The sequence below is a fragment of the Hyperolius riggenbachi genome, chromosome 9, assembly GCF_040937935.1.
Source record: "Hyperolius riggenbachi isolate aHypRig1 chromosome 9, aHypRig1.pri, whole genome shotgun sequence".
Taxonomy (NCBI): Eukaryota; Metazoa; Chordata; class Amphibia; order Anura; family Hyperoliidae; genus Hyperolius; species Hyperolius riggenbachi.
This window is the reverse complement of record NC_090654.1, coordinates 256,469,874-256,485,394: the sequence shown is the minus strand read 5'-3', so window position 1 is coordinate 256,485,394 and position 15,521 is coordinate 256,469,874. Positions and strand designations below refer to the sequence as shown.

At 48.2% G+C, this 15,521-nt stretch overlaps 1 protein-coding gene across 1 annotated transcript in view; it reads right to left on the bottom strand.

The window, feature by feature from the left end:
• Positions 1-2,752: 2,752 nt before the first annotated feature.
• The window catches only part of ENTPD5 (ectonucleoside triphosphate diphosphohydrolase 5 (inactive)), a 38,553-nt gene continuing 25,784 nt past the window's right edge, over positions 2,753-15,521 (bottom strand). Inside the window, exons 11-14 of the mRNA XM_068254358.1 lie at positions 8,460-8,600; positions 8,332-8,388; positions 6,005-6,120; positions 2,753-3,441 (exon numbers count right to left, since the gene is read on the bottom strand). Of these exons, the coding sequence (XP_068110459.1) occupies positions 3,355-3,441; positions 6,005-6,120; positions 8,332-8,388; positions 8,460-8,600 (401 nt within the window). The 3' untranslated portion in view covers positions 2,753-3,354. The remainder of the gene's footprint in view (positions 3,442-6,004; positions 6,121-8,331; positions 8,389-8,459; positions 8,601-15,521) is intronic.

Here is a 15,521-nt window from a genome sequence, read left to right as displayed (position 1 = left end):
AAAGCAGCAACCAGGACCTTTTAGCAAGTGCTTGACATAGACAGCATAAGCTGCTTGGCACAAGAAGCAGTAGCAAACTTCTAAGGTATTTCATGGACCTAAGCCAAATCACCACAACAGTTCCAGCTATCCAAGCTGTTAAGCAAGAGGTGGCAACAGGAGCACCCTGTACATTACGTTTGGCAAAGCGGTTCCACAGGCTCAAAGCCCCTTAGTATATATGGCACAGCATGCACAACAGCTTGTCTCACCCACTCCTCGATTGAATCTGGCAGATGGTCGGCTGTAGTCACTGCAAATGTCCGTGTTGCCCGGGTCACAGGCCACTCATGTGTCCAAAGCATGTGTCACAATGTGCGGCTGTCTCAGCTGGAAGGACGCTCATGCAGGTCTGTTGACAGCGTCTGCCTGCGCAATAGCCCACAGCAGTTGGCAAGAGTGTGGGGTGGCGTCTCAGGGCAGCGCTATGGTATGGCGGCGTGGCGTCCCATGTGGATAAGCGGCCCCCTACCGGAGTTTCACCGGCTTTCTTAGGGCTTCTATTATACTTATTTAAATATAAAGCTTATAATTCTTCTTAAAACAATCATGTAAGATATACCGTATTTTTCTGACTATAAGACGCTCCTGACCATAAGACACACCTAGGTTTAGAGGACAGAAACCCGGGGAAAAAAACCTATACTAAACCTGGTGCATCCATGGGGAATAGGCATCTGATGGAGTATGCCCCCTTGTACTTCTTATGTCTCCCTGTGTCCTCCTCTGTAACCCTTGTGTCCTCGTTTCCCCCATGTGTCTGCCTCTGTCCTCCTCTTTACCCCTTTGTGTCCCCCTGTATCCTCCATTTGTCCCCCTGTGTCCTCCTCTGCAGGGGCACAGTACAGGGAGTCCCCAACATTGCGGTGGGCTGGAGGTTAATATTGGCAGGCGTTCATAAGTCAGAAACTCTGCATTTGGAATATAAGACGCAGTGACTTTTTCCCCCTACTTTTGGGGGAGAAAAAGTGAGTCTTTTAGTCCAAAAAATACAGTAATTGCACATTAAAGCGGAATATAACCCAGCATTTCAACTTTGCTCTAAAACATTATTTACAGCATATTATATGCAACCAGCATTTTTTTTTACTAGACCAGCATTGGAAGGGTTACACACAGAGCTTTAAAGTTCCGAGGAGAGAAATGCAGACGCATCCGAAGTTTAGATAGATACATTTAATTAAACACAATGTAACAATTGAGGAATGTGACTCACTCTCTCTGTGTCTGGGAGCTCCTGCACAGTCAGAGTGTGAGTCACATTCCACACTTGTTACATTGGCCTCGATTCATAAAGCATTCCCGCATGCGGAAATGCTGAAGACAGATGACTTTACCGACAACTAAGCAAAATGTGTATTCATAAAGGCTGTTTCCGCATGAAAAGCTGACATTTGCGAGCAGAGCAATAAATCACCGCCTTGTGCGGTGATTATGTTAATAAAAGTAACAAAATGCCCATTCATAAAAATTACCGCAAGCGGTATGCGGCTGGGGATTACCGCTACCTCGAGATGTAGCGATAACCATGCGGAATACGTGCAAGTGAATGGGACAGACCTCCCAAGCAGCAGCACAGAGAGTAACGCACAGAGGGACTCCGGCAGCTTCCTATGTTTCCGCATGCCTTCCGCCAGCCTAGAGCGGGAGATGTCCGCTCTGTTATCGCAACTGACAAAATGTTATGAATGACCACCCAGAAGTGTGAAATACAGTGTGCGGAGTTTTCCTGCACGGATTTCATTAACCGCACACACTTTTATGAATCGAGGCCATTGTGTTTGCTTAAATGTATCTATCTAAACTTCGGATGCGTCTGCATTTCTCTCCACGGAACTTTAAAGCTCTGTGTGTAACCCTTCCAATGCTGGTCTAGTAAAAAAAAAAATGCTGGTTGCATATAATATGCTGTAAATAATGTTTTAGAGCAAAGTTGAAATGCTGGGTTATATTCTGCTTTAAAATGTAATAATATAAAATCATGTTCTATATATTTGCCTTTCCTCCGGCAGATTTCGTCATTTCATCATAATGAATAAATAACAAGCAGTATTAATATTATTAATTATAAGACTATGAAGCCGCCAGGTGGAATAATTGTCTTAAATACGGAACAATAGAAAAAATCTATTGACATTCCCGAATTTTTGATAAGACTTCTTAACCCAAACATTCATGTGGAACACTTCTAATGTGTTTTGAAACTTTCACTGCAGAATCCAGCATTAAATGTAATTCAAAGTATTAAATTATATTATATGTATTTATAGGTTTTAACAATAATTATTTCTTTCTTTAGAAGAACTGTATTGATTATTAATATTTAGATTAATAATATTTGTAATCATTGAGAAAATGTGTGTGTGTGTATATATATATATATATATATATATATATATATATCTGCTGCAGTAATGTGATTTTTAAACTTCTTCTTTTCAGTCTTCACACAGTACACTTATCTATAACCTTGACATTTGAAAGATGAGATTTTTATATGTGCGGCTGCATGATTGACCGGATCACATGACCACCTAGTCTGTGCCAGCCTCTGTCTCCATCCCGTACTGTGCATCCAGTCTCTCTCCATCCTTTGCTTTACAACCTTCCTCTGGCTCTGTTTCTCAATGTATGCCTTTCCTCTGGCTTCATCCTTCATTTTACACCGTGTGATGATATGGTTGGGTGACACTAGCTAAACCGATGACAGCAATGGATAAATTCATTTTATTCTCATCTCTTCTGTAATATATTAACAGTCCGTTTAGCACAGCCATGATCCACAGCTACTATGAGTAACAAGGAATACAAAGCTTCATGGGTCTGCAATAGCAAACGCCATCCGCAGCAAGGGAGATGCAGGTTCAAATGGCCACAGTTTCTCCAGAATACCACTGCCCCCTTTCCCTCTCTCTATCCTATTGAATTACCCTTAAGATGCCCATACACCAATTTTCCCATCAGATTATATCAGAGCGATTAAATTTGCAAAGAATCAATTTCCAAAATAAATCTTTTTTTGATTGATTTTGACCTAAAATTGACCCCTCACAATTGATTCCATCCCTTATTATCCACACTTCTGCTGGCTCCACCCCTTATTGTACACCCTTCCACTGGCTCCACCCCATATGCTCTCTTCATGCATGTGTTCTAGCAATTTCCTGTAATTCCACAAGATGGTGGCTTGATGACAATTTTCTCAGACAAGTTTGAAGAGCTCAGTCAATAAATGTTTTATTAACTTTCCCATTTATCCAAGTGGTTGATACTCCATTCTGTGCCTGAGCTTACGGGAAGAGGCGAATATTCCTCCTAAAAGGTAGGAACAAAAGTTTGGAGAACTTGGAAGGCTGCGCCCAGAGTCCAGCTCGTCTCCACCCCACGCACCTTCTTCCTTAGCTATAAAGAAAATTCAGATGTTATGAGCAACCCTGAACAGCAGAGGCAGCAGAGAGTGGAGAGGTTCTTTACATGCAACCCTGACCAGCAGAGAGCGGATAGGTTCTTTACATGCAACCCTGACCAGCAGAGAGCGGATAGGTTCTTTACATGCAACCCTGACCAGCAGAGGCAGCAGAGAGCGGAGAGGTTCTTTACATGCAACCAGAGGCAGCAGAGAGCGGAGAGGTTCTTTACATGCAACCCTGACTAGCTGAGAAGTTCTTTACATGCAACCCTGGGCAGCAGAGAGCGGATAGGTTCTTTACATACAACTCTGGCCAGCAGAGAGCGGAGAGCTTCTTTACCTGCAACCCTGACCAGCGGAGGTAGCAGAAAACAGAGAGGTTCTTTACATGCAACCCTGACCAGCAGAGGCAGCAGAGAGCAGAGAGGTTCTTTACATGCAACCCTGACCAGCAGAGGCAGCAGAGAGCTGAGAGGTTCTTTACATGCAACCATGACCAACAGAGGCAGCAGAGAGCTGAGAGGTTCTTTACATGCAACCCTGACCAGCAGAGAGCTGAGAGGTTCTTTACATGCAACCCTGGGCAGCAGAGGGGGGAGAGATTCTTTATCTGCAACCCTAACCAGCGGAGAGGTTCTTTACTTGCAACCCTGAGCAGCAGAGAGCGGAGAGGTTCTTTACATGCAACCCTGAGCAGCAGAGAGTGGAGAGGTTCTTTACATGCAAACCTGACCAGCAGAGAGCAGATAGGTTCTTTACATCAGTGTTCCCCAACCCTATCTTTAAGGCCCACCAACAGTGCATGTATTGTGGAAATCCACGCAGGCAGTTAATCAGCTCTGCTGAGACACCAATTACCTCACCTGTGCAGGTTTGTGGTTTTCTACAAAACCTGTACTGTTGGTGGGCCTTGAGGACAGGGTTGGGGAACTCTACTTTACATGCAGCCCTGACCAGCAGAGGCAGCAGAGAGCGGAGAGGTTCTTTACATGCAACTCTGACCAGCAGAAAGCGGAGAGGTTCTTTACATACAACTCTGGCCAGCAGAGAGCGGAGCGGTTCTTTACATGCAACCCTGGGCAGCAGAGAGCGGATAGGTTCTTTACATGCAACTCTGACCAGCAGAGAGCGGAGAGGTTCTTTACATACAACCCTGACCAGCAGAGAGCGGAGAGGTTCTTTACATGCAACCCTGGGCAGCAGAGAGCGGATAGGTTCTTTACATGCAACCCTGGGCAGCAGAGAGCGGATAGGTTCTTTACATGCAACTCTGACCAGCAGAGAGCGGAGAAGTTCTTTACATGCAACTCTGGCCAGCAGAGAGCGGAGAGCTTCTTTACCTGCAACCCTGACCAGCGGAGGTAGCAGAAAGCAGAGAGGTTCTTTACATGGAACCCTGACCAACAGAGGCAGCAGAGAGCTGAGAGGTTCTTTACATGCAACCCTGACCAGCAGAGGCAGCAGAGAGCTGAGAGGTTCTTTACATGCAACCCTGACCAGCAGAGGCAGCAGAGAGCTGAGAGGTTCTTTACATGCAACCCTGACCAGCAGAGGCAGCAGAGAGCTGAGAGATTCTTTACATGCAACCCTGGGCAGCAGAGAGGGGAGAGATTCTTTATCTGCAACCCTAACCAGCGGAGAGGTTCTTTACATGCAACCCTGAGCAGCGGAGAGTGGAGAGGTGCTTTACGTGCAACCCTGAGCAGCGGAGAGTGGAGAGGTTCTTTACATGCAACCCTGACCAGCAGAGAGCTGAGAGGTTCTTTACATGCAACTCTGACCAGCAGAGAGCGGAGAGATTCTTTACATGCAACCCTGGGCAGCGAAGGAAGCAGAGAGCTAAGAGGTTTTTCACCTGCATCCCTGACCAATGAAGGTAGCAGAGAGCTGAGAGGTTATTTATCTGCAACCCTGACCAGCAGAGAGCTGAGAGGTTCTTTACATGCAATTCTGACCAGCAGAGAGCTGAGAGGTTCTTTACATGCAATTCTGACTAGCAGAGAGCTGAGAGGTTCTTCATCTGCAACCCTGACCAGCGGAGAGCTGTGAGGTTCTTTACATGCAACCCTGACCAACAGAGGCAGCAGAGAGTTGAGAGGTTCTTTACATGCAACCCTGACCAGTAGAGAGCTGAGAGGTTCTTTACATGCAATTCTGACCAGCAGGGAGCTGTGAGGTTCTTTATCTGCAACCCTGACCAGCAGAGAGCGGAGAGCTGTGAGGTTCTTTACATGCAACCCTGACCAACAGAGGCAGCAAAAAGCTGTGAGGTTCTTTATCTGCAACCCTGACCAGCGGAGGCAGCGGAGAGCTGAGAGGTTCTTTACATGCAACCCTGACCAGCAGAGGCAGCAAAAAGCTGTGAGGTTCTTTATCTGCAACCCTGACCAGCGGAGAGCTGTGAGGTTCTTTACATGCAACCCTGACCAACAGAGGCAGCAGAGAGTTGAGGTTCTTTACATGCAACCCTGACCAGCAGAGGCAGCAGAGAGCTGAGAGGTTCTTTACATGCAACCCTGACCAGCAGAGGCAGCAAAAAGCTGTGAGGTTCTTTACCTGCAGAGTTGTTCCTTCTTCAAAGCCTAACCCATCTCGCAGCAGAGCGCTGATATAGGTGAGATCCATGCACAAGAAGTGACTATGGGGCGACTCGCTGGTCATGTGATCACACACTGGAAACACATGGTACAGAGGCCTAAACTTACCTCTATTAAAATATACATAAAGTATGATTCTGTTTTAACAACATGTATTCCTTGCCCTCTGACCACACCCCTCCATAACCCTTCATTATCTAAGGATCTGTACACACTGGATGCACTTTGATTTGAGAATTTGAGAATCGCAAAACATTGTATATAGTGGTGCAATGCGATTTTAGTAAAGTCTCAGTGACTGCAGTATGTTTTGAGCGTTTGCGAAGTGCAGTAAAAAATGCAATCGTGATTTTCAATGCTTTTTTTTTTAGGTCAACAATCCCACAAGAGCTTGCAACCAGGGCCGGGACAAGGCTTCCCAGCACCAGAGGCAGAGATTCCAAAGTGCAAAAAAATAGCACTACTGCAAGGACGTAGGGAACGCTCCCAGGGTCAGGAGCTTGACGGGGAAGCGCGACTCGGCCAGGCATTCGGGGACAATTGCTGGTAACAGGAGTCACCCAGGGAGACGGCATGGGACAAGCAACTTTAACAAAGCTTAAGGAAGCCCCAGGTAAGTATAGAGCCTGACACTTTAAACTTCATATGCACAGAACACTTCCTGCTGCAGAACCGCGATCAGGGGGTGCACGAGGCTGGGAAGATATCACGGGAGCTAAACTACTAAAGTGTGCTGGAAGAAGTCCCAGGTAAGTAAAAATTATTTCTGCCTTTCTTAATCTCTGGTACATTTGAATGTATGTACACACGCGCTCTCTCGCTCTCTCGCTCTCTCTCATATTGCAGTATGTGATTATCTTTCTGCCCTTTCAAAGCCCTCATTCCCCTCACCATACCTGCTTCTTCCCAGGTGACAACAGCTGGGTCTCTGTCCCTCCTGTTCATTGATCAGTGGGCAGGGTCAGCACGGCTGCCTGAATCCTAGCAGGGGGTCCCTCATTCAGCTCACAGATTCACACTTGCATAATAAGTAATCCTGAGGCAACTCTGCAGGAAGCCGACAACAGTTCCATTCCAGCACAAGTCGGCTTCCTGCTGTTGCCTAGCAACACAATGCACACAGCCGTGCCTGTCATCTCTTTGATGATAGCGCGGCTGTTACACCTCAGGGCAGGAGGGAGCACTCTGTGCCACATAGGAGGTGGACAATGAGGGGATTCATAGAGATTAGTAGCAGGGGAGATTGCAGAGCAGGAGGGAAGAGAGCAAAGGAATGGGGCAAGTGGGGAGAGTGAAGAGGAATGCGCCCTCTAGGGGAAGCGCTCAGAGGCTGTAGCCTGTCCGGCCTCTGCCTTGGCACGGCCCTGCTTGCAACAGAAAAAGATGGGCTCATTGCATTTTGCGCTTAGTGATTTTCGTTGTGTACAGGCCTTAAATATTACCCGGGAAACGCATTTGTGCAGATAGAGAAGCTGTACATCACATTGCCTGGTGCCCGTATAGTACTCTCCCGGCAGTCATGGTCACAGTGGCGTAGCAATAGGGGATGCACCGGGGCCCCTGGACCAGAGGGGTCGACCAGGGGCCCTCCTTCATCCATCTTCTTAGCTATTTATTGGTGCTATGCTGGTAATACACCTCTGCAGGGCAGAATTTACCATAAGGCTTTGTAGGCATGTGCCTACAGGCGTCTGATGATGGAAAGGTGGCCCGCTCCCCTCCCTTCTTCCCTGATGAGAATGCAAATGAGAGGTTACTCACCCTGCTTTTGCCATTCCACTGATAAGATCTCCCTTCAGTCAGGGGCATCTCTACCTACTTAATACTGAGGTTGCTCTAGCTACCAAATACTTGGAAGCACCTCTAGCTACTCCATATTGAGGGTACTTCTGGTTACCCAATACTAAGGGGCACCTGTAGTTACTTATGACAGGCAACTGAAGAAGGGGGAAGTGACAGCTTGGCCAGCCAGCACACTTGAAGCATTGTTTGGCTGGGATTTGTAGGTTCATGGGTGAAGTCTAAGGTGCCAGGTCATCTGTGCCTATAGGCTCCTGTGAGGTAAATCCAGACCTGTATATGTGTATTGAATAGTGGTAATCCTTAGCAAACTGGTTCCTTACTCTATTTACACCTCTCTGACACGGCAGCTGTCCTTCATAAGTTTTTAGACTCCATAGCAATAGAGTGCTTGGAACACCATGTAAAACTCGTACTGGGGCCCTAAGCTCCTTATTTATGCCACCGGTCACAGTAATGGCTCCCCAGTTCATCTGTCTATTTTACCTTCTTTGGCTTTCTGGAGAAAGTCCCGGACTTCTAGCACACCACCAGCCTCATAATCTGGAATGAAAGAGCAGCAATAAGAGGAGGAGTTCCAGGGAGCAGCTGCTTTGTGTGCATCTGCAACTCACCAATTAGACCGCTGTCCACAGCTCGGTCGTAGAAGTAGGAAAAGACGTAGAACGGCCGGTGGACAATCTCCTCCACATGGTGCAGTTTTCCCTTCAAGACCCGCAGAGCCTCGGAATAGCACAAAGTAAATCCAGAGCGGCCTGGCAACGAGGCAGGGGGAGATTATCAGTTCACAGATAGTGGCAATAACGTCTACACAGAGCAACTCCACCAGAATCATGGATGTTGTATGATGACAGAAGCCGTGAAAAAACACAATTATTCACTACACTTACACTACTTATGAATAAAAAAAAATCTCATGATTAGAACTATGTAAATATTTTTTGGTTAATATATTTTTTTTTAAGACTTGATTTATTTACTGTATTTTTTGGACTATAAGACTAACTTTTTCTCCCCAAAAAGAGGGGAAAAAAGTCACTGCGTCTTATAGTTAGAGATGTAGCGAACGGTTCGCCGGCGAACGGTTCCAGGCGAACATTGGGGGTTCACGTTCGCCTGCGCCAGGCGAACTTTTCCGGAAGTTCGATTCGCCCCATAATGCACTGAGGGTCAACTCTGTTGTGTTGAGTTAACCCAGCTCACTGCATATACCTACTACCTGTTGTGTTGAGTGAACCCAGCTCACTGCATATACCTACTACCTATAGTGTTGAGTGAACCCAGCTCACTGCATATACCTACTACCTGTTGTGTTGAGTGAACCCAGCTCATTGCATATACCTACTACCTGTTGTGTTTACTTAACCCACCTCATCACTGCACATAACTACCTGTTGTGTTGAGTAAACCCAGCTCACTGCATACACCTACTACCTGTTGTGTTGAGTGAACCCAGCTCACTGCATATAGCTACTACCTGTTGTGTTGAGTGAACCCAGCTCACTGCATATACCTACTACCTGTTGTGTTGAGTGAACCCAGCTCACTGCATATACCTACTACCTGTTGTGTTGAGTAAACCCAGCTCACTGCATATATCTAGCATCCCCCCTAGATGGACAAAATGGACAAACCAGGTAGAGGAAGAGGTAGAGGCAGACCCAGAGGAAGGCCACCAGGCACCGGCAGGTCTGTACTAGGTGGTGTTGCTGTGATTTCGTACGGACCTGCCCCAAAATACAGTGCTCAGAAGAAGGCACGTGCCATCACTTCCCAAAATCGTGAGGAGGTGATTGAGTATTTAACACAGAACACCTCATCTCCCGCAGCCACCAGCGCTACAACAAGCACCACATCTGCTGCATTTGACACTTCGCAGGAGTTATTTGGTGGTGGTGGTGGTGAAATCACCGATTCACAGCCACTACTGCAACAACAAGAAAAAGGCGCAGGTACACCACCTCCTACGTCTGAGTTAGGTGGCGATAGTATGGACGTAACGTGTGTGGATGTGGATGATAGACCACCTGAAGTTGGTGCAGTTGAGGAGGTTTCTGAGGAAAGCGCAGCTGGCCAGGAGGATTATGATGACGATTATACGGATACCACATATGTTCCCGGTAGAGGAGATGACCAGGGGGACAGTTCAGAGGAGGATTCAGAGAGGACTAGAGTGGCTTGTCTTTTGAGGGGTGCTGCTTTTCCTCCGGTGTTCTTGCCATAGCTGTTTGTGCCTTCTCTTCAGGTGCCTTCGTAAGGCACTTGTCCCTACGTGAGAGTTGGCCTTTCCACGGCTCAATTTTTGCTGGCAGAGACAACAGATGGCTTTGCTCCGATCTGAGACACACACGTTAAAAAATTTCCAAACCGCTGAGCCCCCCTGGGCTGATGGCGCTACGGTGGCATCAGCAGCTAACGTTGAAGGGCATGTTGGCTGTCTGGCCATAGCTGGCGATACATGGCGCCGGACACTGCCCCCAGCTGTTTCTGAGGACGAGCTCCCTCTGCTTCTATCATGGAGTCATCTCCTCCTCCTTCTCCTCTTCCTCCTTCAGGTGCATCGTCTTCATCCACTTTCTCCCTTGCACCTTCACAGCCACCCTCCTCCACACCGCCTCTTCCCTGGTTCCTTCTCCTCTGCCCACAGCAGTACCCAGCTGTCTGTGAAGGAAGTATTTGAGCGGAAGAAGCAAATGTCTGCCAGTCACCCTCTTGCCCGGCGTCTGACAGCTGGCGTGGCAGAACTATTAGCTCGCCAGCTATTACCATACAAGCTGGTGGAGTCGGAGGCTTTCCGTAAGTTTGTGGCCATTGGTACACCGCAGTGGAAGATACCAGGCCGCAATTATTTTTCACAAAAGGCCATATCCAAACTGTACCGTGCAGTTGAGAGGCAAGTGGTGTCATCTCTGGCACACAGCGTTGGGTCAAGGGTCCACCTGACCACGGATGCCTGGTCTGCCAAGCACGGGCAGGGCCACTACATTACATACACAGCCCATTGGGTCAACCTGGTGACCGATGGCAGCAAGCAGGGAGTACGTGGCTGCGCAGAGGACCGACTTGTCACACCTCCACGGCTTGCAGGCAGGCCTCCAGCCACCTCCTCTCCACCTGCTATCACCGCTTCGCTGTCGTCATCCTCCTCCTCCTTGGCTGGTGCCGCCATCTCCTCTCCAGCTACACAGCCCCAGCACCCCAGGGCCTATGCTGCATGCCAGGTGCGACGGTGTCATGCAGTGTTAGACATGTCTTGCCTGAAAGCGGAGAGTCACACTGGAGCAGCTCTCCTGGCTGCTCTTAACAAACAGGTGGAGCAATGGCTGACCCCGCACAAGCTTGAGATCGGCAACGTGGTGTGTGACAATGGCAGCAATCTCATTGCTGCGTTGAATTTGGGAAAGCTGACACACATACCCTACATGGCACATGTGCTTAATCTGGTCGTGCAAAGATTTGTGTCCAAGTACCCAGGCTTAGAGGACATCCTGAAGCAGGCCAGGAAGTTGTGTGGGCATTTCAGGCGCTCTTACAAGGCCATGGCACGCTTTGCGGAGATTCAGCGTAGAATCAACTTGCCGGTGAGACGCCTGATTTGCGATAGCCCGACTCGCTGGAATTCCACCCTGCTGATGTTCTCTCGCCTGCTAGACCAGGAGAAAGCCGTCACCCAGTACCTGTATCATTACAGTACAAGGACACAATCTGGGAGGATGGGGATGTTGTGGCCCAACAACTGGACACTGATGCGAAATGCATGCAGGGTCATGGAGCCCTTTGAGGAGGTGACCAAACCGGTGAGTCGCGATGAGGGCACCATCAGCGACTTCATCCCCTACGCCTATTTCCTGGAGCGTGCCGTGCGTAGAGTGGTGGATACAACTGTGGAGGAGCGTGAACAAGAAGAGTTAGGGCAGCAGGAGTCGTGGGAGCCATTTACACATGAACCCGATGTTTCCACAACACCGGCGGCAGCACAGAGGGGGGAGGAGGAGGAAGAAGAGGAGTCGTGTGGGGAAGGAGAGGAGTCAGACTCTGATGATGGCGATGATGAGGAAGGTGTTTCTGTGGAGGAGGAAGAGGCGGCGGAAGGAGAACAACTATCACAGGGGGCTTCTGCTGCTCCACGTTCCCGTGGTATTGTTCGTGGCTGGGGGAGGAAGAGGAGTTGCGTCCCATCACTGAGGAAGAGCAAGAGGAGATGGAGAGTACGTCTGCATCCAGCTTTGTGCAGATGTCCTCTTTCATGTTGTCCAGCCTGTTGAGGGACCCCCGTATCAAAAAACTCATGACCTGTACTGGGTGGCCACGCTACTAGACCCTCGGTACAGGCACAAAGTGGCGGACCTCTTAGCAACTCAACAAAAGGCGGAAAGGATGCAGCACTTGCAGAACAAGCTGTCGATGACGCTTTACAATGCATTTAAGGGTGATGTGGCTGCACAACGCAATCAAGGTACCACTGGCAGTAACCCTCCTCCTCCCAAGTCCACGCAGGTAAGAACAGGACGCTCCAGCGATCTCAGGGTGATGTCGGACATGCGGACGTTCTTTAGTCCAACTCCTCACCATAGTCCTTCCGGATCCACCCTCCACCAACGCCTGGACCAGCAGGTAGCCGACTACCTGGCCTTGAGTGTGGATGTAGACTCTGCGAAAAGCGACGATGAACCCTTGGACTACTGGTTGCGCAGGCTTGACCTGTAGCCAGAGCTGTCCCAATTTGCCATACAACCTCTCTCTTGCCCTGCCGCAAGCGTCCAGTCAGAAAGGACCTTCAGTGCAGCTGGAGGCATAGTTACTGAGAAGAGAAGTCGCCTAAGTCACGACAGTGTTCAGTACCTGACCTTTATCAAAATGAATGAGGAATGGATCACGGAGGGCTACTGCACGACCGAAGACTAAGTCAGTCCCCACACACAGCATCTCTGCCTGCAGGCCGCTTGAATGCCTTCTCTGCCACTACCAACAGGGTCCAGGACTCTAGGCAGATTCCTGAATTTTTCCGCTACACTAATTTTTCTGGTGCGTGTACATGTGCCCATCCCCCTTCGTGATCATTACCTTGCCGCGGTGAAGGGGCTTGCGCATCACAATGAAGCAATGACCGCCGGCTATTTGAGTGCCTCGGGTGGGGGTGGCACACAAAAGATAATAAGGTCGTTGCTTCATTGTGGTCAGACCAAATTTGATCAGCTGGACAGTCACTGTTCTGTCATTCAGCTACATCAGCCGGGCGAGCATATGGGCTGAAAAGCCACCATCACCTGCACTCTCGTCATGGTGCGCACCAGTCCAGCACGGCCGTCACTACACAAACGGCTGTTTGCAGTCACTGCATACATTTCACTGCATCTGTGACTGCACATTATACCTGGCAGTCAGTGCATAACTTGCACTTGAATGGATACACTTTTAAACAATTTAAAAATACAACCATCTAAACTTTCAAACAATTTAAAAATACAACCATCTAAACTTTCAAACAATTTAAAAATACAACCATCTATCATTTTCAAAAAATAAAAAAAAAAGGGCAAAAAAACTTGCCCTCCGTAAAACATTCTTGGCAAATGCTTTCGACTTGGTTTGTCTTCCGCTGTCTCAAGGGTCCATCTGACCACAGATGCCTGGTCTGCAAAGCACGGTCAGGGCAGCTACAGCATGGGTCTCAGCAGGCTCCCACTTCGGGCCGGAATCCAACCTTCATTCCCCGCAGTGACAATGGCAGACTTGCCCTCCATAACGGATTCCTGTTAAAGGATTTAAAGTTAATTCATTTCAAATACACAGCAGGGCCTCGAAAGTCCGCCTCCTGTATTGTTATTTTTGGTCACTACCTCGGGGCGGGCGTGCATGCCTGCCTGCTGCCCTCCTTGGATGTGTAGTGGTAGCCGTTTCTCAGGCTCCACACCGGATTCCATCCCTCATTCCCCGGCCATTACCCGGGGTCACAAATGGCAGACTTGCCAGCCTCCATATGATTCTCGTGAAAGGAATGTGGTGTCATCTTTTCCCGCCATAACTGGTTCTCGTTAAAGGATTTAAAGTACATTCATTTCAAATACACAGCAGGGCCTCGAAAGTCCTCCTCCTGTATTGTTATTTTTGGTCACTACCTCAGGGCGGGCGGGCGTGCATGCCTGCCCGCTGCCCTCCTTGGATGTGTAGTGGTAGCCGTTGCTCAGGCTCCACACCGGATTCAAACCCCTCATTCCCCGGCCATTACCCGGGGTCACAATGGCAGACTTGCCCGCCTCCACAGGATTCTCATTATAGCGGTACTGAACAAGTACACAGCAAGTAGAAAATGTAATTTAAAAACAAAACGTAAGCTTTTTAACAATGCCATGGAAAGTTGAGAAGGAAGTCACACATTACCTGACATCACTGAGTGAGGAAGAGCAATCTCGCCATGTTGCGCAGTAGTCCAGCATGGCCGTCACTACACAAACAGCTGTTTGCGGTGCGTTACACGGTGAGTTTGGTGTGTCAGTGTGAAGCAGTACTCTAATTACACTCCCTGATTGATGTATACACATGCAAGATGTTTGAAAGCACGTTAGGCCTGCAATTTAGCATTCAATGTGATTTCTGCCCTTAAAACGCTGCTTTGCGTCACATCCAGATTTTTCCCCGGGACTTTTGGCATGTATCCCACTCCGCCATGCCCCCCTCCAGGTGTTAGACCCCTTGAAACATCTTTTCCATCACTTTTGTGGCCAGCATAATTTTTTCTATTTTTCAAAGTTCGCCTCCCCATTGAAGTCTATTGCGGTTCGCGAACTTTTCTGCGAACCGAACCTTCCGCGGAAGTTCGCGAACCGAAAATCAGAGGTTCGCGACATCTCTACTTATAGTCCATATGCAGGGAGTTCCTAACTTGTGAACGGCTGCCAATACGAAGCTCCAACCCGCCGTAATGTTGGGGACTCCCTGTTATGTACCCATGTAGAGAAGGACACAGGGGGACAAACAGAGGATACAGGGGGGCACAAAGGGGCATAGAGAAGGATACAATGGGGACACAAAGGGGCATAGAGGGGGGCACAAGGATGACAGAGGCAGACACAAGGGGGACAGAGGAGGATACAGGGAGACACAAGAGGAACAAGGGGGCATGAGGTACAAAGGGGGCATAATTCACAAAATGCTCCTTCACCATGGATGCACCAGGTTTAGTATATATATATATATATATATATATATATATATATATATATATATATATATATATATATATATATATATTTATTTTCCCCCTGGCTTTTGTTCTATAAATCTAGGTGCGTCTTATGGTCAGGAACGTCTTATAATCCGAAAAATATGGTAATTAGGATGCAGGGAGAGGTAGCAGCACTTCCCAAAGCAGGAATGACTACCAGTATAGGTGCGCAAAGCCTAATTATGGGTGGGCAGGGTACACATCTTGCTTTCAAAACAGATGCAACCAAATTAACATTAATGGAAGATGTTAGCTTCCCAAAAAAGTTTGCATGCATTGTATTCTATACTGGAAACTTCCACAGCAACGAGGCCATCCCTTTGAAAGGATCCCTAACCTCTAACTGACAGACAAGCATAGCGTGAAACTGGGAGCAGCTGGCCATAAAATTGTTTACACTTTTTTTTTCTTTTTTTTTTATAGACAACAGGCGAAAGGGCAGCACATCCTT